The sequence below is a fragment of the Grus americana genome, chromosome 19 (genome assembly GCF_028858705.1).
Source record: "Grus americana isolate bGruAme1 chromosome 19, bGruAme1.mat, whole genome shotgun sequence".
In the NCBI taxonomy this organism is placed as follows: Eukaryota; Metazoa; Chordata; class Aves; order Gruiformes; family Gruidae; genus Grus; species Grus americana.
The window spans coordinates 1,283,432-1,310,192 of record NC_072870.1 but is presented as its reverse complement, the minus strand read 5'-3'; the positions used below and the strand labels follow the sequence as shown (position 1 = coordinate 1,310,192).

Sequence of the window (26,761 nt, the reverse complement as noted above, 5' to 3'; positions counted from 1 at the left end):
GCTTTGGTACAGCTCTAGATCCCGACGAGCAGGGCTGGAGAGACACTCCCAGTCCTTTGCACCATCTTCATTAGCTTCCAGTCCTACCACAAAGTATTCACACAGCAATCGATCCATGTTTTCTGTCTATAATCACATGCCCAATGTAAAAGCAATTACACTGATTTTCAAAACTCTACCAAATTAAAGAGAGGTTTAAATCTGAGACCTGCAATGGCCCAAGTGGAGCTGCAGGGAGAGATTGCATTGCAAACGTCACGTGCGATGAGCACGTGGGGCTGGGGACTGATGCTGGCACCTGCCTGCCCTGGCTCCTGGGCGAAGGGAGCTCAGCCCCTCGCACTCCCTGAGCTCACCCATGGTCGGAGTAACTGCAAGCCATGCATTTAGGTGCACTAAGGCATTTTTGAAATCACTTTCTGTGCCTTCACTTCTATGACCATTAAAAAAAAAAAAAGACAATGCATCTCCCCTGAGGGCTGAAGTGCTTAAAATCAGCTCCCTCCTGGGATCCTGTAATGTGTTTTAGTACTGGGGGGGCCCCATGATATCCCAGAGTGAGAAATCCTGGATTTAATTCTACTGCCTAGGTATATTATTTTTTTTTAAAATTGCAATATTACTCAATGGAAACCCTGCTGGAATTCAGCAGCTCTCAGCAGCCTGCCTCCAGTTTCAACAAGAGATGCTCAAAACCAGACCAACAGCAGCTCCTGTGCCAGAAGTCCAAACACAGATGTGCAGCGGCACTTCAGGAGCACTCAGCGTCCTGCAGATGGGAGACTGCTGTCAGAACCGAGCCTGCACGGGGCAAGAAAATGGCCAAAAAGGGACATTGCAAGGTGTGGGCTGTGTGAGAGCTCATAAAGCAAAGCACTGCATTGTGCAAACCACCCTATGCTGAAACATGTACAAAGCTTAATGGAAATACGCACGTGCCCGATGTCTGTCTGGGAACAAGAGGTCTGTCTGAGCACAGCCAGATCAGTCCAGGCTCATTTCGGATTTAGCCCAAACGTCCATGTTGGAAACACGGGAACCTTAAGCTCACCTATGGCTGGCAAGTGCTGGCCCTCCTTCCAGTGCCAGCTGAGACCCTGGCTAAACTCAAACCACAAGGGAACTGGAGCTGCTGGGATCCACCCCACACCGCGGTGATGCCCTTCCCGGGCACTCGGTCAGCAACAGATACTGGTGCCGGAGCACAGGGTGCCAACAGCTTTCTATCGCTTCAGCGTGTTAAATTTGCAGCAGTGTGCACCCACCTCTTCTCTGGATGGGAATGGGGAAGATGCCCCAGCTCTCACCCCATTTTACAGAGCTGTACAACAAGCCTCTGAGCAGGCAGCTAGCAGTGAGGTTTGCTCTCCATCACCAAGCAGTCAAGACAGACACATTTTTCCACTGAGCAACTTGCAAACTGAAAGCAGTTTTCAAAGGCATAGTGGGATGTTGGAGCAATGAAATCTCCTTGAATAATGTCATGAAAACATTGACATTTAACCAAAAAGCCCTCAAAGAACCCGTAAACATGTGTATGGAAATGTTACCATGGTACCTTGCCAAGGTTTCAGTCTCTGCGCCAAGCTCACCAGCAGGTTACATCCCCCGTAACGCCCGGTGGCAGCACTGCCAGCCTCGCTCTTTCCTTTCAGCACAACCACATTTGTGAAATTTATAAGATGTTCGTAAGCAATTTGCCGTCAGGAAAAAAAAAGGCAGTTACGTGATGCTCACATGTCTACGCTCGCTCCAGTTTGCATTCTTCACCAGCTCTTGCGATATGTTTTTTAAAAAGGCTTTCAGGCCCAATTGAAAATCCACATGACGATTAAACTGGAAGGTTTAACTTAAGTATCAGTCAACGAGATGGAATCAGGATCAATTTATATTGATCCTGGATCTCCCTTGGTAGTTCACAGTTTGGAAAAGATTTCTTGCTAACCTCTCTCCTGTGTGCAGCACAAAATGATGCCCAAGAGTTCATCCTGGTTTTACTGCCTCAGGCACATAACGCACAACATCATTTGTACGCTGGGTGTTATGCCTGGCCAGTATTGTGTATTTGCCTTCTCTATTCAACTGTAATTTTGTGGATCCTGGCTTCTGCCCAGCAGGTTAGCTAACGGGTCCCTGTTCTGGATGCTGACCAGTCCCCTGGCCACTGCCCCATGGGTGTCAAACAGAGCAGCAGCAACGTGCCGGTGGGGAAACACGGGAAGATGGTAAAACTGAGATCTCCATCTCTCCCACAAATCTGGCTGAGGTTGAGCAGAGGGTTCAAGCTGATAGTATGGGAAAACACACATACATGGGTGTACAAGCACACAGGTGCAGTACAACAGCCTAGGCTTCATGTTCTTAGGAAATCGGGCTAAAAAAATACAGGAATACATAGAAAAATCCATGAAGCAACCAGATGGTAGGGAAACTGGAACAGTAGCTGTGAAGTCCCCCAGCTCACTCTAAAGCCCTTTAAAAATTCATCAAATGACGTAACAGTGTTAAAGATGCTTCTCTCCGGGGCAGAGCAACATTATAACATCTAAGGCAAATAAGAGCAGTGACTTCCGAAAAAAATTATCTCATTTTCCCCAGAGTTGAACGGTTGTCATTATCTTTTCAGGTAGACTGTGTCATATCTAACTGGATCCAAAGGGAAGAGCAGAGCAAACAGACCCCTGAGCATCACCTGGGCAATTCCTCTGTGCTGTGGGCACGACACATCAGTCAGGGGACACAACCCACTTTCCAAAAAGTCTCCATTGCTCTTCTGGTACGTTTTCCTTTCATTGCTGCCCATGCAAGAGCCCCTTCCTTCTCTCCCAAGGAGGCAGTAACAGCCGAGGGTCGTGGTTAGCCCATGCTCTCCGGCGTGGGGCAACTGAGCTGGATTAAATCCCCATGTCTGTGTTTGTAGCCAATATATTTATGGGGAGACAGGTCAAGCGTTTTGTTGCAGACACATGGCTTTGGCAAAATCCTTCTGCTAGGAAGAGCACTAAGTCACTTTGTACTTTATCACCTGCATTCACTGTTGCTAACAATAGCTTTAGAGATTTTTTTACTTCTTTATTTTGTGCAAAAACCTGGCACCTCAAATGCAATATGAGCCCGAGCTACCAGAGGAAAGTCTTGAAGGGCCCAAGGAGTCTCATTTTGGCATTGGGAGGAGCTCTGCGGATGTGGGGAAGGGAAGCACATCGAGAGCTCTGTGATGAGGTGTGAGGATTTAAGCTGCTGCAATAAAATGCAGAAGTCTTGTTTAATCAGTCTCAAGTCAGGTGCGTAAAGAGACACAGGAATGAAAGCGTGCTCAGGCAGATGGCTTTCTCTGTAGCTACAAAATCAATATAAGTGGGTCTTGGAAGGGTTCCTTGGGATTGAGAAAAATAAGGTGCACAGGGAGCCTTAAAAGAAAGCCCTAAAATAGATACTCCCAGGGAGGAAAATCTTTGCGGAAGTTTGTATTTTCTGACTATTGATACCAATAAAGCCAAATCCCCCAAAACACATGGAAAGACACATTTGGGCTATATATAAACAGATCTATTGCAGGAGGAGAAAGACAAGAGCCTCCCCACTCCCAGTCCGCCGCCACAGCCTGCACAGAGCCGTGAACACCCCGGACCATTTTTGGAAGCCAAATTTCCTCAGACTGTAATGCAAAGTCATTGGCCTGTGAGTGCAAGTGAGCCCTAAAGGTTCCTCTGAAAGGGTTTTTCTTTTACTTCTGGAAAACGGAAGTACTCCCACTTTCTGGGAGCAGGGCTGCTTCTCAGAACCAGACTCACCATTTACTCACTTCACTACATGATATTTTCAGCGAATTAATCCATCCTGACTCATCTCATACCTTCTACAAGGATCTATGGACTGCAAACATGAGACCTTAATCCAAAGTGCACATGCACACACACACACGCGCGCGTGTGTGAGATTCACTATGCATTTGCTGGTGGTGATAGATACAGACTAAGCCTGGCCCCCAGGGACCACTTTCAGCCCTGACCCTCCAGACCCACATGTGCCCTCGTCCTTGTCACACCGTACATGGCATTCACGCTGTAGGTGATTATTTATTGACATAAGCCTAAGAAAGTATTCTCCTATTTCAGAAAATGACCAAGAAAGTGGAGATCTTGCTGATAGATATTGGGTTGGGATACTAGGAATAAAGTTCCCCACAGTGATCAATGGGTGAAAGGACTTTGCAAACCTGATACCATTTTCAGCATTCAGGGATGTAACTGGGAAGAAAGTCCTCTGAAATGCAGGAAACAAGGTCTGAGTGACAAGCCTAATGGATGTAGTGCCACAGAGGCACTTCATGAGCGATAAACTTCCAGGTTCGAGGACTACAAAGCAATAGGCACTTCAGATGGTTTTGTGCTGGTTTTTTTCCCCCACCTTCTCCAGAAAATTTGAAATTAAAAAGAAGAGGAAGGTCACTTTAAAAGACATCACATCGCTAAACAACTGAAGCTTCACGGCTGCCTTTGAATTCTGCATGGCAGAAAGGAAGAGCTGCGGATGCCGGGTCAAGTATAAAATATACACATTTTCTGAAAGCTGAACATGTGAGAACACAGTGGGACAGTTTTAAACCATAGTTGTTGTTTGTTATTTTTTAACTATGGCTTATGCTGATTCTCAGCTTAAACTGCCAGGAGGCGAGGACGGCAATGACTGGATAGCTCTGTATCTGCAGGGCAAGCACATCACACGCCGAGGGTTTAAAGACCCCTTTCCATTCCCAAACAGGCTTAAACCTGCATAATTAAATAACCATCATAACTGACTCACCAGCATTTCATCTGTTCACGCAAGCTCCTCTGAGCCCCCAAACTCATCCTCACCTTTCGCAGCCAGCAATCCCAAGATTTTTTTGTTTCTCTCTCCCACTTTCTGCCACTGAGCTGCTTTCTGCTCCTTCTGCTGCCCCCAGCCTCTGGCTGCAGGGGTAGAGTTTAGCCAGGCTTAGTAAAAAATTCCCATCTTCATATAAACCACATTTGTCTTTGAAAGCTTCTGAGCTGATATTAAAAAGCAAAAGAAAAGCCACCACCACCACAAAAATCTTTGAACCTTCTTTTCTTCCCCCTCTAAAAATTCACATGGAAACAGTAAAGAATCAGTTTGGGAACGGAGTTTTTATCCCTGGGGAGACTGAAGTGGGTATGCGCCAGCCCCCCCTTCCCTCCGATGGGTTCAGCTCCTCTACAAGACGACAGGACCCACAGCGTGGGGCTGCCAAGAAAAGACTGTCTGAGGACCAGGTAAGAGTTGACGAGAGGAAAACACGCAGGCTACTTAAAAGCTCTAATATCCAAAGGCAAAGGGCTTCCGTGGTGAGAAGCTGAAGGCTATGAACATGCAAACTGGAAACTAAGCAAGAGTTTTTAATGGCGAAGGTGATTAACCATTGGAACAAACGACCAGAACGAGTGACACGTTGCTGTCTCCCAGACAAGACCAGGTGCCTTGCTGGAAGACACGCTTGAGCCAAGCGCAGGCTACCGAGCTCGGTATTGGAGTTAACGGGGTGAAATCTAATGGCTTGTGATATATTGTTTTCCAGGTTAAATGCTCTGACACTCCTCCCGGGCCTTAAAAGACCAGGAGTCTGTGAAGACACCCCAAGGGCTGAGCAGCATCGGTGCCGAGATGAGAACACATGCGGCTGATACCCTGCCAGCTCCCTCAGCACTGTCCAAGGCGCCTTCCACCTCAGCTCCATTTCATTTTTCCCCACCAAATACTGCCAAGGGGATCGATGACCACCCCATGTCTATGCCCAGGGATTCCTTTTTCCTCTCCTGCCGGCACACAGCGGGGGCTCGTCGTGCCCTCCCCCAGGCTATCGGCTGCGGGGGTACGGACAAAGTCAACACCAAGCACATTCAGCTGAGCACACATTGCAGGTCAGTGGTGCAAGAGAGGCTTTGTACCATCATCCACATCTGCTCAGACCATTACACCGACCCCCTCAACAGTCCTCGCTGTTCAAATACAAAAATATCAGATTTCTCTTTTTTCTGGAATACTTAGCTCATTTTTTTCCAAGTGGAAGAACACAAGAAGATAATACAGAGCGAACTGATGGCATAGGGTAATGAGGTCCTTGTTGGCAGTAAGAAAAAAAGTATCGCAGAGCTTTCAGCTGAGATCAAGAGAATGTCAAAACAGCAAGGAAATGTCACTTGTGCATCTTTAGCCGCCCGTAATGCATTTCTAACACGTGTCCCTGCTCTGTTTAACCGTTTTCTCCTCCACTCACAACTGTCGAGTATTTGCTATCGAGTGTGTGTTGAGGACAGCTTTCTGAGCGTGCTTCTGTTCATTTACTCATGTCCAGTTGCCTTCACTTCACAGGCATAAATCAGACATGAAGACATTATTAGCAGCGATTCCTGGCACCCCCAGCACACTGAGCAAGCATCCTATTTAAGAAAACAATATACAATGGATTATTCATAACAGACTGAGTGCGTCACAGATGAGTAATTATAAACATGAAATATATAAATAATGACAATTTTTACAGCAGATTTAACAAAGTAACACACTACAAATAGCCTGTTGGTTGATTATGTATTATTAATGAAATGCCAAAACATTTAGGTTTTTTAACAGGACAATTAATTACTCTCAATAAATATGACTTATGCCAGGCCTCTTCTTTAAAGGAGACTTTTGGACATCTGGTGAGGGTTATTTTTTAAAAGCAATAGCTGATGGTTCCTACAGAAAGTTCCCTAGGAGCTATGAGGACTGGAGCCATCAACATATATAAATGAGCCAGAAGGTAATTAAAGAGGCAAGGGTAACCATAACACTGGAATAATTTTCATATAAATTGAGGTGGATCATAGTGTAAGATTCAAATCAAGATACGCTCCAAGCACTTCCCCACTGCAAACATTCAAGGCTATTAGCTGCTGCGGGAAAGTGTCTTCATACACATAGTACAGCCCAGCTTTAAAAGAGGATCCAGACTTAAAAAGAGGATCCCAGTTTGCTCACTGGGAGAGCATCAACTGACCCAAATGAAGACCTGCCCCAACAAGAAGTTTCCAGAACCACCAGGCTGGTTACTATTAACTACTATTGAGCCAGGAACAGGCCATGGTGAGAAAGGGTTCAGTACTGCTGTGCTCATGGCACCAATCCATGCAGAAAACTGGAAGCATCAGCTGCCTTTGGACACACAGGACTTGAAGCACTACTGCAGGAGGTGCCAGGGCATCCACCGAACGGTGCGTTGTCCACCCAGAGCAGCTGTTTAACACCAACCATGATATTATTTAGCTGCTTACGGAAAGAGGATACAGGTAGATCCCAAACGTGCAATGACCTCTATACATGCACAGCAGTTGGCAGGAATGGACCTCGTCCCAGGGGTAAGCCCTGGAGCTCGGATGCTGCAAAGTGCTGAAGCACTCCCTGGACTCAGCAGGGTCTGAGCACGTGTTGGAGCACCTCATCGTCCAACACCTTAGTTCAGAAGAAACCAGATCCTATCAGAGAGAGCTGAGCTGCCTTGAGAAAGTCGGCACTCCTTTCTTTGTGAGCTACTGGTCTTTGGAAGATTATAGTAAAGCTGTTCCAAGAAACCAAAATGATCGTTTCCTGCTGGAGCACAGTATTTAGCTCTTGGGGTGGCACAAATTACAGCATCCTTATTTTTATTTCAGCATTTATTTGAAGGAAATGTACAACAGAAATCTGATGCTGGCTGTATTTTAAACCCACGAGCACTCTGTAAACAAGCTAGACCCAGAGAGATTTGCATGTTTCTTCTTGAAACATAAGGAGAACCAGCGAGACTGAATAATTGAAAACAGTTATGGAGTCTTCATTTTCTTGTTTTTCCTGGGATTTGCTCTTGGGCTGGCTGTTCCCAACCTTAATACCTGGCAGGGATGATCAACTATTTGGAATCTCATTTGCATAATAGTTGATGTGCCAACAGCTCTCCATGGGGAAATCACTGCCCTGGTGGAGGTCACCAATATGCAGAAAAAAAATAGTAGAGAGGGCATTTTTCGTAAAATGCAATTTTTAAAAGGGGTCAGAGCAGAGCATCTAAGATCAAGGATGAATATATAAGTATATCTCAAAGAACACATTACTGCGACATCTTTAGTAGCCTCTAGACATGTCCTCAGACCCTTTGAGAAGCTTGCCAATTAGCAGCACAAATACATCTGGGTCTTCAAATGCATGCCCGGGGGGCACGCTTCCCCCGGGGAGGGGGGCTGCAGCGAGCATGGGAGGCAATGGCAAAACTCCAGTTACCTTCACTGGGACAGGTTGCAAGCATCAGCAGTGCTCATCCAAGCCCACGGGCTATTTACTTAGCTGTTTGCCTAAGGCTTTGCAGGATTGGGTAACCCTTCAAAATGATCGTCGTATCTATGCAAACAGTTATGGTCCTGCAAATAGAGGAGAATGAAGAAAACCTCATTAAAGTGGATCAATCCCGGTGCAGGCACAAGCTTGCTGCAACTCATTAACTTCAGTGAGGCTCTGCCCTACTGACCTCTTTGCAGAATCAGGCCCCTGGCAGGAAGCGAGTACAAAAGCGAAGAGAATTTAGGTTAGGAAGGAATTAAGCCAATTGGAATTTGTGCAGGATATCAGTGGCGGCCATTCCCTCGACTGTACAAGCTTCCAGCTTCTTGGGCACGCTCACAGTATTGTTTAACGTGCCGGCATCAGGGGAAAAAAGATCCCAGGGAAACTCTTTGCACGCAGACGCTCTCTCCGTGCACACGTGCCCACCGTGCTGTCACCTCTGTCACCCCATGCAAGTGTCCTCCAGGACACTAAGTGACCACAGGCAAACCCAGTGTCTGCTTACGCCCTATTTCAAAAGCAAAGCAGCCAGATTTTGACCCTTACTGCATTTATAAATATCCAAAACCATTCTGCAGATACCACGGGGAAGAACTACAATAAACATGTGTGGTGACGATGGAAATACAGGAGGGTAAGGAAAAGGGATGGCTCAGACATCCCCAAACCAGTACCTCCGCCAAGCTCTCCCCAGCGCTGCTGGGTATTGGTTCACTGCTGGGGGTTCAGAGACAAACACAGCAGCCGCCGTGCCTCAGCACCCCGCTTTGCAACGCCTGCCCCCCTGAGAGGTACCCAACACAGGGGTGGAAGGCTACAAGCAATGAATGGTGCGGATCCGAAACCTCCATCCAGGTTAAATGGCTCGATAATGTATAAAAAAGGGAGGTATATGCTGCTTGAAAGCTTCAGCTACGAACAGACTTCTTAATGACAGCATGCAGTGCAGATGTTTAAGATTTTCTTTTATCATGCTGTAAAAGTGTATACATAATTATGCCTAGTAAGCCTCCACAAGCAGATATGAAGTTCAAGGAATGAGAGGGCAGTTTTAGAACCACCCACTGAATTTCTGTACGTTTTCCATGTCCTGCCCATGGACTTCAGGTTCAGCAGACTAAATCCACACTGTGGCTTTAATTACCACTGCTTAATGTCTTTATTCTGAGAAACATTTTCACATTTTAGAGCTTTTATCAAAGTAGACTGCATTTAATCAAAAGCAGACCTATAAAACAGTTTGTTTCTATTGCCCTGTTTTCACGATAGCCCAAGTACTATTGCATAATACCTGGTATTTACTTTAGTTTCTTGCTTACACTTTTAACACTAACCACATTCACAGGTTAAAAATTGAAGACTGCCCGGTCTTGCAAAGCTTCTCCATATATATCAGTTCCCCCCACTTAGCAGCTGAGCTAACTAATATATCGTCAGCTGTGGACTGTATAAAACTGAATGAAATTGACTTGGTATTGTTTACAGGACTCATAAAAAATCATTTCAGTTTACCTTAGCAATCCACCTGGCTAAAATGAACCTTCTCAAAACCATTCTACATTCCCAACGTATTCTGAAAAGGTTCTGCCTGTTTCATTTTACATCTCCTAATAGATTGCCTGCCATATTTCATGCTGAATCAATAAAGTTATATGTGCACAAATCGACTAAAATGATGTTTACTGGTATTTCTAATACAAGTAGTTTCTCCATGAGTATTTTGTTCAGTTTACGATAACTCTGGAAGATAAAACATGCATAGTACTATCATCTCACTCCTGGTCAAACAATGATTTTGCTTAGAAATTAGGTCATTTAAAGGAAAATAAAATGAGAGGACTTGCATTGCATTGTAACTTACAGAGGAAGGTTTGCTGGAGGCTGTGTGAGACGCATGGGACCAGCCATTTAAACGTACCAAGACTGGGCTGGGATTTAGTCTGTTGAAGGAAAACCTGGACAAGTGGCCACAAAAATATTGTTTATATGTCCATCTATATTTATATATATCCCCACATATCATGATACGGAGGGAATTAGCTGCATCAGCATAATCCTCAAGCACGTTATGATTGGACAAAAACTGCATGACAATGAAGTCAGAGAGAGTGTGAGTACAGAGGTACGACCCTGTCTCCCCATGCAGCTGAGACAGGAAAGGAAGGAGATTTTGTTAAAATTAGCATTTGTGCAAATTATTTATCTTTACATGTTTGTTGTTTTTTTCTTTTTGCAAGATAAGTTTTGCCCTGGGATTCGGTAGCAGGGAGATGCTTGGAAAGCGCTTTTGCTCACTGATGAAACCCATCAGCTTGCAGGATTGGGCCCCAGCCTGATCCTACCCCACTGAAAATTTAAGGGAAGATGATGTGAGAACCAGACGATGTCTACACACTGCCAAAGAGCGCAGGACCAGAAGCCAGCTCCCGCAGGATGGAGCCCTCCCCAAGGAGACCCCTGCGGTTCTTAACGCTACCTGGAAGTTTCACCTGGTGCAGGGTTTGGCTCTGATCCACCACCCTCCCCATCCCTCACTGCCCGGAGATGTGCAAACTGCCTCGCCGGAGCCAGGGCAGAGTATTTATCTACAGGTGCAGTGCACAGAGGATTTATCTACAGGTACAGCACATACTCTGAGGAAACAGTTAAGCATCCACAAAGACTCCGAGAACTGAAAAGATGAAGCTTCCCCTATCAAACCCTTCCCAGAAATAAAGAGTTGCACCACCACATATGCATGCCAGTGGGGAAAGGACGCATGCAGAGACCCTCTCCCTCCCCAAAAGAAGCCAGCTGGCATATTCCTTGTTAAAAAATGACATTGGGAGATCTTACCTGGTAAAATTTGTATTCCCAGCTACCAGCACACCTACAGCACCAGGCTCTCATGGGGCATCACGCAAGGGAGCAACGGCAGATTGTTGCAGGTCATGGAAGTTTACAGCCGGAAGCAAAATAAACCCCCCAAAACAAACCAAAAAAATCCCCCAAAAGCCACAACATGACCCAAATGATATCCCTGCAACGGTTGTCTCATTACAAACACGATGAGATGAAGGAGGGGTTTTTACTTGCTCTGAGGCATCATATGGAGCTTAATCACAGGCAGTTACGTATACGGTTCTTTTGGCCTTCAATCAAGTGTGTCATTTCGGTGGTAGCTGCCTACGTGATGTAAGCAACCTGGGTGATCCAGTCCTTTGCCAATCACGGCCTTGTGCAGCTATTTTACAGCTGAACAATGGGGAAATTTGATTTCCCAGGAAATGAGGAGATCCTCTTGTAGTCCAGCAAGCACATCAAGTGAGAGAGGATCACGCACCTCTCCTCCGGCGGAGTTACAGGCAACCACAGCCCGGCCAGACCTCAGCGAGCCGTTCCCATAGCCGATCTCGTCCCGCTATCATTTCCTGACGGAGCCCGTCTGTATCCCGATGACTTTCGACACACTCCAAAAGCCACCAAGAGCCGAGGCAAGCTTGCAAGGCACCCAGCGAATTAGTGCGACACAACGCGGCGTGTACTAAGGGGGATGCAGCTGCTACATGGGAAAGAGTAAAACTTGGTGGGTGGAAAAGGTCTGAGCTGCTGGTGAGTAACAGGAGAAACAGCTCACACTCAGGACACCAGCAAAGCACGGCAGCTCAGCCCTTCTCAATGCATTCCTTTTGCTGTTCAAGTGGGTAAATCAGGAGATAATCACTGCAAATCATGTATTAAATCTGGTGATTGAAATTATATCTGAAATAAAACAAGGTTGGGCTGAATACATTAAAGCAGTTACTAGGCATCTGGGCAACAGGCAGGACTCTCTTTGGGAGTCTTTTGGTTGCCGACAGCGGCATCAGTAGGTGTTTGGGGCCAAATTCCTCCGTCGTGCACGTTTGTTGATTTTGACAGATTCATTAAGACCCGTCTATTCAAACAGATGGCGGATGCTCCCTCTGCTCTGGGATCTTCATTCTTATCTAACTCCACAAGAGCAAGACATCGCATAGATACCAAGCGCTTATTACATCATCCACGGTATGAACGAGGAGAGGGCCCAGAAATTAAGAAAAAGGGCTCTCTGGGCAACAAAAGTGATGTTACACTGCTCCATGGCAACTTGCATGCCCCTCTCCACAAACACGCATGTGTGTGCCCACAACTACACACAGCCAAAGAAGGAGGGGGGGGGGGGGGAACCACCCGTGAACAAACCACACACGCGAGGGGACGGGGTACCAAGTGTTTCCACGAGTCAGCGTGGGGACGGCCGGAATGAGCATCCACACCCGAAGACACCCCCCCCCCTCTACCCCACCGCCATCCCCGGACCCCGCTGCATCCCGTGGGGGGACCGCTCCGCCGCCGCCCCGTCGAAGGAAACCGGGAGGGCTGGGCGAGAACAGATCGGTTCCCCGTGGAGCACCGGTTGCCCCCCAATTTGGGGAGGGGGGGGGTGTTTGCAGGGAGCCGGCTGCGCGGTCGCGCAGCCGGCTCCCTGCAAACACCCCCCCTCCCCCAAATTGGGGGGCAACCGGTGCTCCCCATCCTTCTTCGGGGTCTCACCCCCTCCTCGACTCACCTCTCCACCAGCCGGCTCCTCCGCCACAGGTTTGCTCGGCTCCTCTTCCCCCCCACCCCCCCACCCCCCCCCCCTTCCTCCAGATCGCTCCTGGCCGAGTTATTCAAAAGGAGGATGGAGGGAGGAGGCAGAGAGAGAGATCTGGGCGGTGAGGATGGCGGAGTAAAAAATTAATAATAATAATAATAATAAAATAGATAAAATAAAAATTTTTAAAAAATTATATGAAATAAAAATAGAGAATGCTGAAGAATAAGAATAATAATAACGGCGAAGTGCGGGGCGGCGCGGCGCGGCAGCGCTCTGCGGCTCAGCGCCCCATGGCCCCGCTCAGCCCCGAGCGCAGCGCCGAGCCCCGCCGCGCCGCGCCGCGCTCCCCCCGCGCTCCCCCCGGCAGCCCCCGGCCAGGGCGGCGGCGCAGCGCCCGCCCGGGGAACACCCTCCGCCGCGGCCCACCTTGCGGCAGGCCCCCGCTAACCCCTTCCTCGCCGGCACATTGGTGTATCCACACACAGCCCCACCACCACCTCCCCCTCCCCAAAAATCCCCGAGGGATGCTGCGCGCAGGGGAGAGGCACCAGCCTCCGGCTGCTCCATCCTCTCCGCCAAGCTCCCACCGCCCGCCTTTCCTCCTTCCCGGAGGCGGCTGGGAAAGAGCACAACCCCAAATGGTCCACGACCCCAAAGGAATCATTAATGTGGGGCTGAGCCCCTTAGAAAGTTGACTCCCCGAAAGCTCTCCAGGTCTCTTTCTCGCATGGGGGGGTGGGTAGTCTGCCGGTTCTTCTTTTAGTAACAGCAATGGAGGAGAAGAAACCACGTCTGCACGTGTCTCCTGTGCGCACAAAGGTGTGCGTCTCCCCAAACCTAGGGTCCCAGCCCAGCCTGCCTGCCCCTCTGATGCTGAGGAGGGCAGAGGAGCAGAGCAGGCAGCTACAAAACACTGATGCTGGCACCTTCAGGAGGGTCCTGACTTCTCCCGAGTGTTAGAGCAAGTGCTTGAAGGAGTGCACCCCTCCCGGCTTGCTGAGCATCACCTTAGGCTTCTCAGCTGAGCTGAAACTACCACCGCAGATCAGCCAGGAGATACCTTTCTTTACTGCAGCCACATTGCTGGAGTTGCTGGAGCTCATTGGAGCTTCCTTGTCTATTCACTTCCCTTTCTGAACGCACCGGAGGCACATGCTCTTTGGATCACTGCCCCTGGCGTTGGCAAACCCACTGAAAAAGCCTTATGTGGGGAAAGATGGGCCAGGGTATTTCCAGTGGGGCAAAATTCAGCTAAAGACAATTTAGGGTAAATACATCGAGAGATGTTCTGATGGTGAAACCGGTTGAGTGCAGAAGAGTCTCTAATGGGAACCCAACAGTCCACACATGTCAACTAAAACTGCCTTGGTCAGATCCGGGAAGCAGCCTGGAGAGCCACCCAGCATCTACAGCAACACTCTCACAATCATGTAAGCATTGAACAAAGCCTTCAGAATAAGTGTCGATTTTATGGCTCAAAGGTGTTTAATTCACATCCTGCCTGTGTTGTACTTTTCTGATGTAAAATCCTTCCCGTCTCCTTCCTTCCAGCCTCCTGGGTCATGCCATTTCCCATGCTGGGATTTTACCATCAGAAGGAACATGATCACCAGCTCAGGAACCACGAGCAGAGGGATTTTTGCTTTCTCTCCTCCCCATGCAAACTAGAAATCCCATCTCCATCGATATCAAACTATTTCTGCTTCACCAGCTGAGCACTCCTGCCCAAGCACAGGATTTCTGCATCCTTCTGCCCCTCGCCCAGTGCCTGCACATCGCCTGCTCACCAGGTCCCAGGCCTCGATGGAGATGTAGGAGTTTAGCCATGGTCCAGGACCTTTATAAACCATCAGGGCTGTGCAGGCCTGGCTTCATCCTGCAATTTTACCATTTTTTATTAAGTTATCGGCATTTCTATATCCAGTGAGAAGATAATTCCTGCTCCAGCAAACATGGCCCTCAGCACCATCGGTGGAAGCTGAATGATGGGACCAAACACTGTTTCAGCAGGGTAAGACTCCAATTGATCTCTTCGCATCCTTCTACTTTTAATTTATTTTTTGCATGATCCATAAGGAAACTTTCACCTGCGACTCCCTCAGCTTTAGCTGGGCTGCTTACGTGAGTAAAGTGGGGACAAAGCCCCTTATTTCAGAACACAATTCTCTGCCTTTAGCTAATTTCCTTTCCTTCAGCTCTGGAAGACATTAGCCGAAAAGATTCCAACCTTCATGGCTGAAAACAGTAGCTGGAAAATCCATTAGGCTTATATATTTATTATTAAAAATTGTTAAAGGACCAAGTTCTCATTAATCCCTAAATATATCCAGAGTATCTCTAAACTTGCGGCTGCGTAAATACAACCACCCAGCGGCCCTTTTCTCTTTTTCTTTGTTAAAATACAGAGCTGATCGTGTCAAACCCTCTGTTTTGAAGAAGTCGTCCTCGGTAGCAAGGCAGCTCCCCGGGGCCGGGGGTGGTGGTGGTGGGGGCGGCGATGGGAGGGCTACCTTGGAAATCAGCACCGTGGCATTCGCATTACACTCCTGAAAATGATACGGCGAGAGACAATATAATACTAATGTGACAAAGTAACACAGTGAAAAATTATGCAAGGCAGGGAAGGTTGTTGTCAGAGACCTGCCTGGCTGCCTGTTGGGGACCGGTGATAGTTGTCACTGTCAGCGCTGACCTGTCACTCTAATAACAAGTGGATTATCGCTTGATGTAATTTGCTATCAAGCTGTTGTACACCAGTCAGGCTGATTACATTTGGATACCACCCAGCTCGTAGGGAGATGCTCAGCAAGCCCACGGGCGCGTAGGCACGGTGAGGTCTCCGTTTCGTTTCGGGTGCCTTTTTTTGAGACCAAGGAAAGCAGTGGCCGAAGCATTGTGTGAGCACGCGATAAATATGGCAGCAATAAATGCGGTGTCCAAGGGGAGGCAGGGCAAACCAGCGTATTTCAGAAGAGGCTGGATTCTTAAAAATATCCTATATAATATCTAGATGTAAGGCCTGTAGGGTCAAACTTACAGGTCCTTCAGATAAGGAAGTCCTCTATTGAAATGAAATAGTTTTGCTCAGTTAGGGATGACCCACTGAAATTAAGACTCAGAAAGATCTGTAAGGCCCATTGAAGTGAGGAGGTCTGCAATTATTCCCCACAGTATTGGGCAGAGGGTTTCTGTCCAGTCCAATTTTAAACATCCTGAAAAATGCACATTTGGGTGCTCCCTGGGGAGGGTTCAGTAACATTTCACAGTCTAATGGGTCTCACAAGCGGGATAAGTTTTTCAACTTTCAGCCTACATTTTTGCATTGCTTAATTTCATCCCATTATTTCTGATGAAACACTTTGTGGAAGGCATACAATTGCTCCCCAGCCTGGATTTTCATGTTTTAATGATGGTTAATTATTCCAGGAGAAACTTTTATTTTTACTTTTTATTCATCTTGCTTTTGCACTGGATGCTTTATCCTGAAGTTTAATTAGCGCATTTCAGAACTAAATATCTAGATTAAATCATTGCCGAGCGAGCTCCGCTTGAGGATTTATGATCCTTGTGCACAGCCTTTATTGTACCCGCCAACTCAGGCAACTGATTTATTGATCGATGGGTTATTTGGGCCAAGCGTGAGCCAGCCGGCTACTGCAACAGGCTCAGGGAAAGGCTCTCGCCAGCCCAGCCCGGTGCTGCTGCCCTTCCATCCCTCACCACGGCGAGGATGAGGAGGGATGAAGGTGCTGATGGGTTGAAAGGGGCAGCCGCCGGCTCCTTCAAACCCCGGTGAGGGTATTGCACACGCTAACAGCAGGCTTGGGCCACAGCAGCGCTGGCAGATTCGCATCTCCAGCCCTACCATCTGCTTGGATCCAAGGTTTCATTCCAGCCTATTAGAGAGATTGGGGCTGGCTGCAAACATCAGATGTAGGCATGGGTTTGGCACGAGTCCATCCCCTTTCCTGCTGCCTCAAACGCCAAGATTTTGATTCAAGCTCATCTGCAAATGCTAAAAAAGCTTCAGTTTTGCAACAGATTCAACCCTACCGGAGCTCATCACGAAATGAGACCTTCAGGGAGGAAAAAAAACCAACCAAAAAGCCCCAAACCGAGAACTCCTTTTAATTACATTATCTCAACAAACTAAAGCTATAGACAAATGCGATTACACCCACAAAAATCTGCTCGCTCCCAACTGAGAGTCCAAACACTTGTGGCTTAGATGGGGCCAGAAGAACACACTGTTGAGATGAATGTACACTCACACTCTTCCCTGCAAGAAAGCTTGACATCCAGCGAGCTTGTGCAAGGGGGTTTATCTCCAAAAAAATCAGCAGAAATGCCCATGTGCGAGAGAAAAGCACCTCCTGTTCATGCCGCTGAGCAGACTCGTTTTACTCTTATTATTTATACAGAGCAGCTCTGGCACACTATGTAATAAAAATGGATAAGGTTTCAGCCCTTCACTGGCCCACAAAAATAAGATGACTGTCTGCACAGGCACCGCGGGGCAAACAGCCCCAAACCAAACCCAGAGAACTCACAATGAATTTCAGCAGGGAGGGTTTGGTCTTGGGTTGGGTTTTTTTTTTGTTTTGTTTTGCTCTTAGAAAGATAGCCCTGTAATTTAGTGACTCATACGTTCTACATCCTTTGTTGCTTTTCATTTTCAACATCTTTAAGCTGTTTGTGGAGAACGCGCTTATTTTTAGACTTCCCATCAGTGAGAGACATTTTAGCTGGTTCAGAGGGGAAAAGCTCCATTGAGACGTTTGTGTCTGGGGTGTTAATAGGCAAATTTCCTGAGAGATATTTTCTTCCTTTTCCTTACTTTTACATCTCACTCGGGATCTGGGAAGTGATTTTCAGGCACACCGAGAAGGGCTGTGCCCTGTGCTGCAAGTGTGGTCTCTTGGGGAGGCACTGAGGTCTGACCTGATGGAAGGAGGAGGAGGATGGCTGCAAGCAAGAGACACACACGTTGGGGCACGAAGAACAAATGAGAGCCCCAGGATTGCTAAGCATCTTCTTCCTCTTCATCAAATCTGCAAATCTTGAGCCATGCACCAGAATACGCCATACCACAGAGCAGGCTTTCAGCAGGTAGGGTGAAGGGGAAGAGCATCCCACATCCGAGCACCAACCCGCATTTCTCCATGCTGGGGCAGAAACCATGAGAAATATTTTAGATACCTTGAAGAATTCAGTTAATTTTTAAAAAAGCAATGGAAAAGAAATGAAATATTTAATTTTTTCCAGAAAATCGACTTTGCAAAACAGAAAATGCTTTTTGAGTCAGTTCATAGATTTGGGGTTGGGTTTGGTTTACAAAGTCTAACACCTCCTTTCAGTTTGCAGCTCAAAATTTTTTGGGGGGAACTTTAAAAGTGAAATTAAAGGAAATTTCAAAATGAAAATTGGCTCTGCAGCTCTCAAAGTAAGGCATTTCATTAGAAAAAAAAAAAAAGCCCAATCCTGTCTGCTTTTTTTTTTTTTTTAAAAATTTAATTAAGTCAATCAACAACGGAAAGGCCTCCAAATGAAAACCACACAGGCACCAAGCGTCTCCAAGCCTCCAGATGTGCATTCCTCCACCTTCCGCTGGCGAGCTTGCAGCAGGCACCACGGTGCGCTGGCTGCCCCGGGTTACTCAGGGCACATGCCTTGCTGAGAAATGAAAGCAAGAGATGGAGGGAAGGGACCCGTCCTGCTCCTCCACACGTGAAGGACAAGAGGTGGACCCGGGCCATGCTCAAAACCGCACACGGGAGCATATAGACCTGGTGCTGAGCTCTCCAGGCACATCCTACGGACTCTTTGCTTTGTGCTATAGAGATATTTGGTTTTTACCAGCACGTGCCACCCTGAAGCAGGCAGCAGGACAGGAGGAGCCACCATCCCCACGGTGTCCCCCGGTGCCAGCTCACTCTGCAGTGGCACACGTGGGGTTTGGCTGCGGCACGGCCCCAAGTCAGCTGCCAAGTGCAGAACCAGCTCCCACGCCCAGAAAGGATAACGTCTCTTTGGCCAGCTTGAAGGAGCATTTTCCAGGACACATTTGTAATTTTGCTGAAAGCCACAGTCCTAATGGATGGCTGGAAATACTCCATGGCTCTCTGGATGCCACCTCACCCAGATCTGAGGTACTCAGTCTCCCACCATCATAAGACTCAAGTGCAGGTTCGGAGGGTCGTGTTCATGTTCTACCTCCTGTCCACAGTTCCTTCTTTCAGGGCTGCATGAAACCAGCACAACCATGAGCCCAGTGCAGAGCTCTCTGCTCTGCCGATTACCAGGCCACAGCTTCATGCTTGCATGAAGCCAGGACTCAGCATCTTCTGGAGGAGTTGCCACCATCTCCCCATCACACATTTCCATGCAAGATACTGCACCCTCCCTTGTGCTACCAGCCTTTGCACTTTCCCCTTAAACTTAATGCGGTTTTTTTTCTTCTGCATCTAAAACCCTACATGAGCAACAGGGAAACCACCAGCGAGGCCCTTGCGCAAACCCCAACGTGATGCATCACAAGCACCAGCTGAATGAACTAAAGAAGCAGACGGGGAGCAAACCCATGGTGGACACCGGCCCATCAAGCCGAGCTGAGGTCTTTGCGAAAACAGCGCTATGACACTTTGCTCAAACACTAATGAGCAAAACTCGTCGGTCAGCAGCTTGGGAGCAGCACCTCTGAGAGGAGCTGGCTCGGGCTGTCGCACGGCAAGAGCAAGGCACAAGGATAAATGCATGCAGGCTGGAGGGTGGACAGTGTCAATAGGATTAGTTTGTTCTATTATTTATCATGCCATATGCCCCGGCGCTTGATCCACAAATCTGAGCCATCAGCTGTGAACACCTGTCAAGGAGCTGAGTAATTTTCCAGTTTCTGGGTAGAATAACTGGAGACAATAAGGCTGATTTAATCAGTAAGATTAAACTCCAGAGAAGTAGTGGCTTAAAAGAAAATCTCACTACATTTTTTTAAATGAAAGCCTTTGTGCATTAGAGTTAACCCAGAAAAGAACACCTTAGTAGATGTATCACAGTACAGTAGCAAGGCAGGTATTAGCCAAATGCATGGTGGAAAGGAGATAAACAGTACATTGTGTCCTCCTGCTTGTCCACAGGAGACAAATTCCCCATTTAGAAAACCCAATAAAAATATAATTCTTTTATAACAACTGCATCCACTATATATTGTTTCTCTGAGAAAAAAAAAAAAAGTGACTTTGAAGTCCTCCAATGCCATCAAGAACATATTTTTTCCCAAAGTATCTCAAAAGTGGCAAAAAATATGAAAAAAAATTAATGACTGCTAACAGCCGAAACAGATGGTCTGCTGTGAATCCCCACAGCCTCATGCAACTGTGAGTCAAGCCATTTTTCAAAATGGTGAAGGAAAAAAAATAAAAATAAAATTAAAAAAAAATCAATTTCCAAGACTACTAGGCTTCCAAAAATCCATTTGGACTCCCTGTCCAAGAGCCAACAAAAAAGGAGGGTTTGGCTGGTTTAGACCCACAGCGGGCTCGAACCCAGAGTGTGCCTCTTGCCCTCACATCATGTGCACGTAGATGGTCCGGGTACGTTTGCCTTCAGCACAGTCCCACAGGATGTTTCCCTGGGGTGAGGTTTCACTGTAGGATTTCCACTAAGGATCTTTCACACTATCAGATTCGCAACGCACGCACCCACTGCCGGTCCCCAGCGCCGTCCCTGCTGCCCACCCTTGGGCAACATCCCTCCCACCCCACCCTCAGCAAGCAACCTCCCCGTGCCAGCTCGCCCCTTGCGAGGAACAGTTTGAGATGAGAAAGACACTTGCCAGGAGGGAAACTCTGGTTGCCTGCTTCTCTGCTGCGCCTCCTCCTTCTCCCCAGGAGACTCGTCCCCTTGGCCACCTTCATGCTTGGGCTGCCCCTCTCCACGCTCTTCGATCAGCCCCATCAGGCAGATGAGACAGCAGGTTCTGGGTGATGTGCGAGCTCATCATGGGGACATCAAAGATGGCAGTGTGACTCTGTAAGGAGTGGACAGAAACTTAACGGCATGCACAGTACCAGTTTATCATTTATTTAAACTCAATCTTTCAATAATTCATGCCAGCCTTTCACTGTGTAGCAGGACAACAATGGCAGGAGCACAGCAACGCAGGCAGTGAATAACCACATCTGGAACAGATGTTCAGTTCTAAATAAAAGCTGGTTTTGCAGAGAATGTTAAATGCCATGGGAATAGTGTGCTCTGGGACACAGCCCTGCTCCTTCCAGGGGGCAACAGCGATTTGCTCATATGTTTTGCAACGCAGAGTTAGCACAGATCAAATGAAACATCCAGGGCTGCCTTCAGCTGCAGCCCAGTAGTCGCGAGAGAGCAGACCTGCAGCGTCTGCAGGAGTCCCCTGGGAAGCGCTGGGTAGATGCTGGCACGGCACCTCTGAGCGTGAACACACGATGCCACGAGTCCACTGGGCAGTGAGCCGTGCTCCATGTCTGCTCCTACCAGCAGCCAGCCTGGAGCGCATTAGTGCAGGGTCCCTGCATGCAGTCAAGAGCGTGCCCACCTCCCTCCCATGGAGATATTGCTGCTGTTCCCAGGAGCGAGCTGAGTCCAGCTGGTGCTCCCCTGTCACAGGGATGTGAGTGCAAGCACCCTTGCACGAGGAGGAGCCAGAGCAGTCCTGGCTTTTCCACGCCCTTGCCAAGAGCTGCGCAGGTATCTCTGCAGGGCACCCACCTGCCCTGGGTACACCTGACCTCTGAGACCCCAGGCAGGGTATCCCCTTCAGCGAGCATCTCTTCTCCAGTTGTGACATGCAAGACCTTTAAGTCTGACCAACACCTTCTGCATCGTGTCACTAAGCTCCTGTCCATCACCATATGACACCTGCAGCAACACTGCCATTCAAAAGACATCTGCAAAGATCATTCCCCACCACCGTGGGCACACCTTTCCACAGCTCCCCTTTCTCTTCTGCGTCCAAGACAAGCCAGTGTCTCCACTGCCAGGACCCTTCATGGAATCACAGCCTGGTTCGGGTTGGAAGGGACCTCAAAGCCCATCTAGTTCCAACCCCCCTGCCATGGGCAGGGACACCCTCCACTAGACCACGTTGCCCAAAGCCCCATCCAACCTGGCCTTGAACACTTCCAGGGATGGGGCCTCCACAATCTCTCTGGGCAACCTGTTCCAGTGCCTCACCACTCTAACAGTAAAGAATTTCTTTCTAATATCTAATCTAAATCTCCCCTCCTTCAGCTTCAGGCCATTCCCCTTGTCCTGTCACTCCATGCCCTTGTACACAGTCCCTTCTCCAGCTTTCTTGCAAGCCCCTTTAGGTACTGGAAGGTGCTGTATGAGATCTCCTTGGAGCCTTCTCTTCTCCAGGGGACCCCCAAGCTGGACACAGTACTGCAGGGGAGGGTCTCACAAAAGCAAAGTAGAGGGGCAGAATCACCTCCCTTGACCTGCTGGTCATGCTTTTGGTGCAGCCCAAGACATGGTTGGCTTTCTGGGCTGCAAGTGCACATTGGCGGCTCATGTTGAGCTTTTCCATGAACCAACAGACCCAAGTCCTTCTCCTCAGGGCTGCTCTCAATTGATTCTCTCCCCAGCCTGTAGTTGTGCTTGGGATTGTGCCAACCCACGTGCAGGACCTTGCACTTGGCCTTGTTGAACTTCATGCGGTTCACGTGGGCCTACCTCTCAAGCATGTCAAGGTCCTTCTGGATGGCTTGTACCTGCTTGACCTACCATCTTCAATTCCCGTTGGGACCTCAATCTATGCCTTCAACCATCCAGCAATGTCAGCCACTATCAGGCTCTCGTTACACTTTGAACAACACTTTATCCCTTCCCCTGTGCTGGCCCTTGTGCCTGGGCAAGTGCCCCCAAATGATCCAGATACGCACCTTGTTATCCTTCCTGAAGCCACTGCCGTAACAACCGTGAGCCTGCTGGTGCCCCAAGACGTACCCTCCTCGTGCCAGCTGCCGTTACCTCTCTCTTCTCCCCTGCCCATCTGTTGCTAGCTGTCTGGCCTCGCTCTCCTTCTACCTGGTTTTTAAGCGCTTTGAAGCAAGAACTTATTTGCCATCTTGTCTGCAATTGCACAGCTCCTAGTGCACTTGAGACCTGACCCAGGATCAGACCTCCAAGGTGTATTATTATCATCATTATTATTATTACCACCACTGTTATTACCGATTCTCTGAGGCTCCGCTTGGGCTCTTGATACAGTCCTTATGGTTTTTTTGGACTACCTCCTTTATCTCTGTTTTGAAACACCTCCTCTGATAGCTGGACTCCATTCTTTGTCTGGATAATGCAAGTTTTCATACGGCTTCCACTCCAAATTCTCTTGTTAATAGCGTCTTACTGTTATTCTTAAATGTGAACCTTGCACTTTAACCTGCTAGCCAACCACTTAATGCCAGTAAGAAATAGTCTTTCCGCCCCCTGCCCCCTAGATAATGGCTGATCTTCCAGATTGGTTGGATAATGAAATAAGTAATGACATTAGAAGCCCATTAATCAGTAGCGAACAGTGAATAACACAGAGTACAAGACTGTCAGCCGCTCCTGAAGGACAAGCTAAGGGGAACTGTGGGGAAATGGTGAAATCACTCAAAATCTGGTCCCCTGGTCTTCACATTTTCTTTTTGATTTCCTTAATGTGGCTGACAATCAGTTCTGGACGGATTCTTGGCATGGGGGACCCAGACGCGTGCCAGGTAGTCTGCTGTCCAGATTAGACCCCAGTACTCAGGAGATCCCCGTTACATTGACCGTCCTGTTGAATTTCACACTTAGCAGGAACTCACTTTCTGCAGTTTCTTGCACTCCCTGGTACAAGACATGAAAAAAAAAGAGGGAGGAATCCAGGAGGGCCACTGTCTACAGTCACAATAGTGGTGGTGGTAGAGCACAGCCCACACCTCCAGCAGGACTTTCCCCCATGAGCCTGTTCTGACTTAGGCTACATTTCCCCAGAAGCATCCCCAGGAGGAAAGGGCACGTTGTGTTGGAACAAGCTCTTGCAGTTGTCATGCCCGTGGGTACGTAACAGGAGATGCTAAAGCAGATCTCAGCAATAAATGTCTGAGCAAAGTCACCCCTCAGAAAGAGCAGCCAGTGGGGTCACACTCAAGAGCACAGGCATCTCTATTAGTGCAGAGGCTGATTTATTAGTCTCGCTGTGTATCTACACCCACAGAAAATGTGGTACCCTTGGGGCTCAGTATCTCTAATCCACATTTATAAATGTGTCTCCCAAGAGACTGCTCGGCTGTCTTACACAGCTGATGACAGCTTCCCTCCATCTTTATGCAAGGTATCTAGAGGCATAGGACGGGGATCCTAGGGAGAGAGCCATCCTGGTTAAACGTCATCCTGAGCTGCTGAGGACCTTTCCCCACGTGGAGCCTGAGTGCTCACTCTGGGACAGAGGAGGGTCAGGAAAAAGACAACCTTAAAAAAAATGGTTGTCAAAAAGAAGACAGAAGTGAAAATTTTTTGAATGCCCTGCCTAGGGCACCTTCTCCATATTCACCTTCAGCCCATCTCCCAGTGCCCCAACGAGCCTGTGAACACGTCTCTGCCTTGGCGGCAGCCGTGTCACTGAAATGGTTAAGTGGGAAAGCGTTTGCAACCCAGGCCCCTTGGCCGGCCAAGCACTGCAGCACTCCTGGCCCTAAGTTTACTTTCCTCTTTTGCTTCTCGCTCTCTCGTGCCAAGCGTAAGGATCTGGCCTGCTCTGCAGCCCACTTTGCCAGCACGAGCACAGTGACTCATTCAACAGCTCTTCATCACAACACATTCTTTCAATGGGACTTCATTTTGGATGGCACTTGTCTTCAAAATCTGATGCTGGAGAACAGCAAGAAATGCATAAACACGGGTGCAAAGCAAAGACGGGGGAAATAGTGGGGTTTGGTCAAAACTGGTGAGGTGATACTAATTTTCTTGTTACCTCCACCGGCAGATAACCAATTTCACTAATAAGAGGAGAGACCCAGCTCAAAGGAAAAAGAAAGGTCCTCACATCACTTCTTCCATCAGGCTGACACCTCTTCATCTTGGGGAATTTAACATCTGTTACATAATTCAGAGAACATGTGGTTATTTTCCAGGCGTATTAATAGCTCAAACCCTAAGACTTAAAATGAAAATCAGCAGCTGCTCCAGACTTCACCTCTCAGAGAAGTAGGTGAGAGCAGGTACAATGGCTGGCTGGGGGTCAGGGCTCTCAGTCACTCCAATGCTCATTACAAGCCATAAAGGACAGAGCTTGGACTGCATCTCTGATGCTGAGACATCTGGATTTTCAGATTTTCCTCAATACTTTTTTCCTTTCACATCTCAGTTTTCTTTCCAGTGGAGGCAGAGGAGAGGAAAGAGGATCACAGATACGAGAGTGGGCTGGAAGAATGCAGGCAGGAGTGGAGGGAGATAGTGCATCATCGTCCCCTGCACAAACAAAGCACTTTCATTCATAGGGTGCTCGGTAACATCCAAGATGACTAACATGGCTTACAGGCGCTTTGATGTACGGATTTTTTTTCTTAATGCATATGTTGCCCTCTAAGTTGGGGAACAGGCTGAAGAAGTGCACCTGGAATAGTGAGAAGGTTGTTTGTCACTTCATAGAATCATAGAATGGTTTGGGTTGGAAGGTACCTTAAGGATCATCAGGTTCTAATCCCCCCTGCTGCGGGCAGGGACACCCTCCACTAAACCACGTTGCCCAAAGCCTCATCCAACCTGGTCTTAAACACTTCCAGGGATGGGGCCTCCACAGCCTCTCTGGGCAACCTGTTCCAGTGCCTCACCGCTCTAACAGTAAAGAATTTCTTTCTAACATCTAATCTAAATCGACCCTCCTTCAGCTTAAACCCATTACCCCTTGTCCTGTCACTACACTCCCTGACAAACAGTCCCTCACCATCTGTCCTGTAGGCCCCTTCAGGTACTGGTAAGCCGTGATTAGATCTTCCCAGAGCCTTCTCTTCTCCAGGCTGAACAACCCCAACTCTCTCAGCCTGTCCTCATAGCAGAGGTGCTCCAGCCCTCTGATCAGCTTCGTGGCCTCCTCTGGACTCTCTCCAACAGCTCGATGTCTCTCCTGTACTGGGGCCCCCAGAGCTGGACGCAGTACTGCAGGTGGGGTCTCACAAGAGCGGAGTAGAGGGGCAGGATCACCTCCCTCGACCTGCTGGTCACACCTCTTTTGATGCAGCCCAGGACACGGTTGGCTTTCTGGGCTGCAAGCGCACACTGCCGGCTCATGCTGAGCTTCTCATCAATCAACACCCCCGAGTCCTTCTCCTCGGGGCTGCTTTCAATCCATTCCTCGCCCAGCCTATAGTCGTGCTTGGGATTGCGCCGACCCACATGCAGGACCTTGCGCTTGGCCTTGTTGAACTTCATGCGGTTTGCACGGGCTCACCTCTCCAGCCTGTCAAGGTCCCTCTGGATGGCATCCCTTCCCTCCAGCGTGTCGACCACACCACACAGCTTGGTGTCATCGGCAAACTTGCTGAGGGTGCACTCAATCCCACTTGGGCTGATCTGTTCCTCTTGGGGATGGAAGCACACCACTGTGGGCATCTACATCTATGCTCAGTAATAAACGTCTTAAATGCTGTCTGACAATATTTTCCGGTAGGATTCAGGCTGGGTGATAGCCTTGGTAATGGTGAGGCTAAGACCAACACGTGTACATGGCTGTTCCTGAAATGCACAACCTGCAGCTCATGTGTCATAACAGGCAACGGTAAAGGCAAAGCCCCCTGG

General features: G+C 48.3%; 1 protein-coding gene across 4 annotated transcripts in view; it reads right to left on the bottom strand.

The window, feature by feature from the left end:
* Nucleotides 1–26,761, bottom strand: part of CALN1 (calneuron 1) — a 157,308-nt gene that overhangs the window by 117,367 nt on the left and 13,180 nt on the right. Inside the window, exon 2 of one of the 4 annotated variants that reach the window (XM_054847954.1) lies at nt 20,789–20,987. In XM_054847954.1, the coding sequence (XP_054703929.1) occupies nt 20,789–20,914 (126 nt within the window). In that variant the 5' untranslated portion in view covers nt 20,915–20,987. Of the gene's footprint in view, nt 1–1,558; nt 1,643–11,196; nt 12,274–12,931; nt 12,976–20,788; nt 20,988–26,761 lie in introns of those variants that run through there. The other 3 variants (XM_054847955.1, XM_054847957.1, XM_054847958.1) reach the window with 3 other exon arrangements.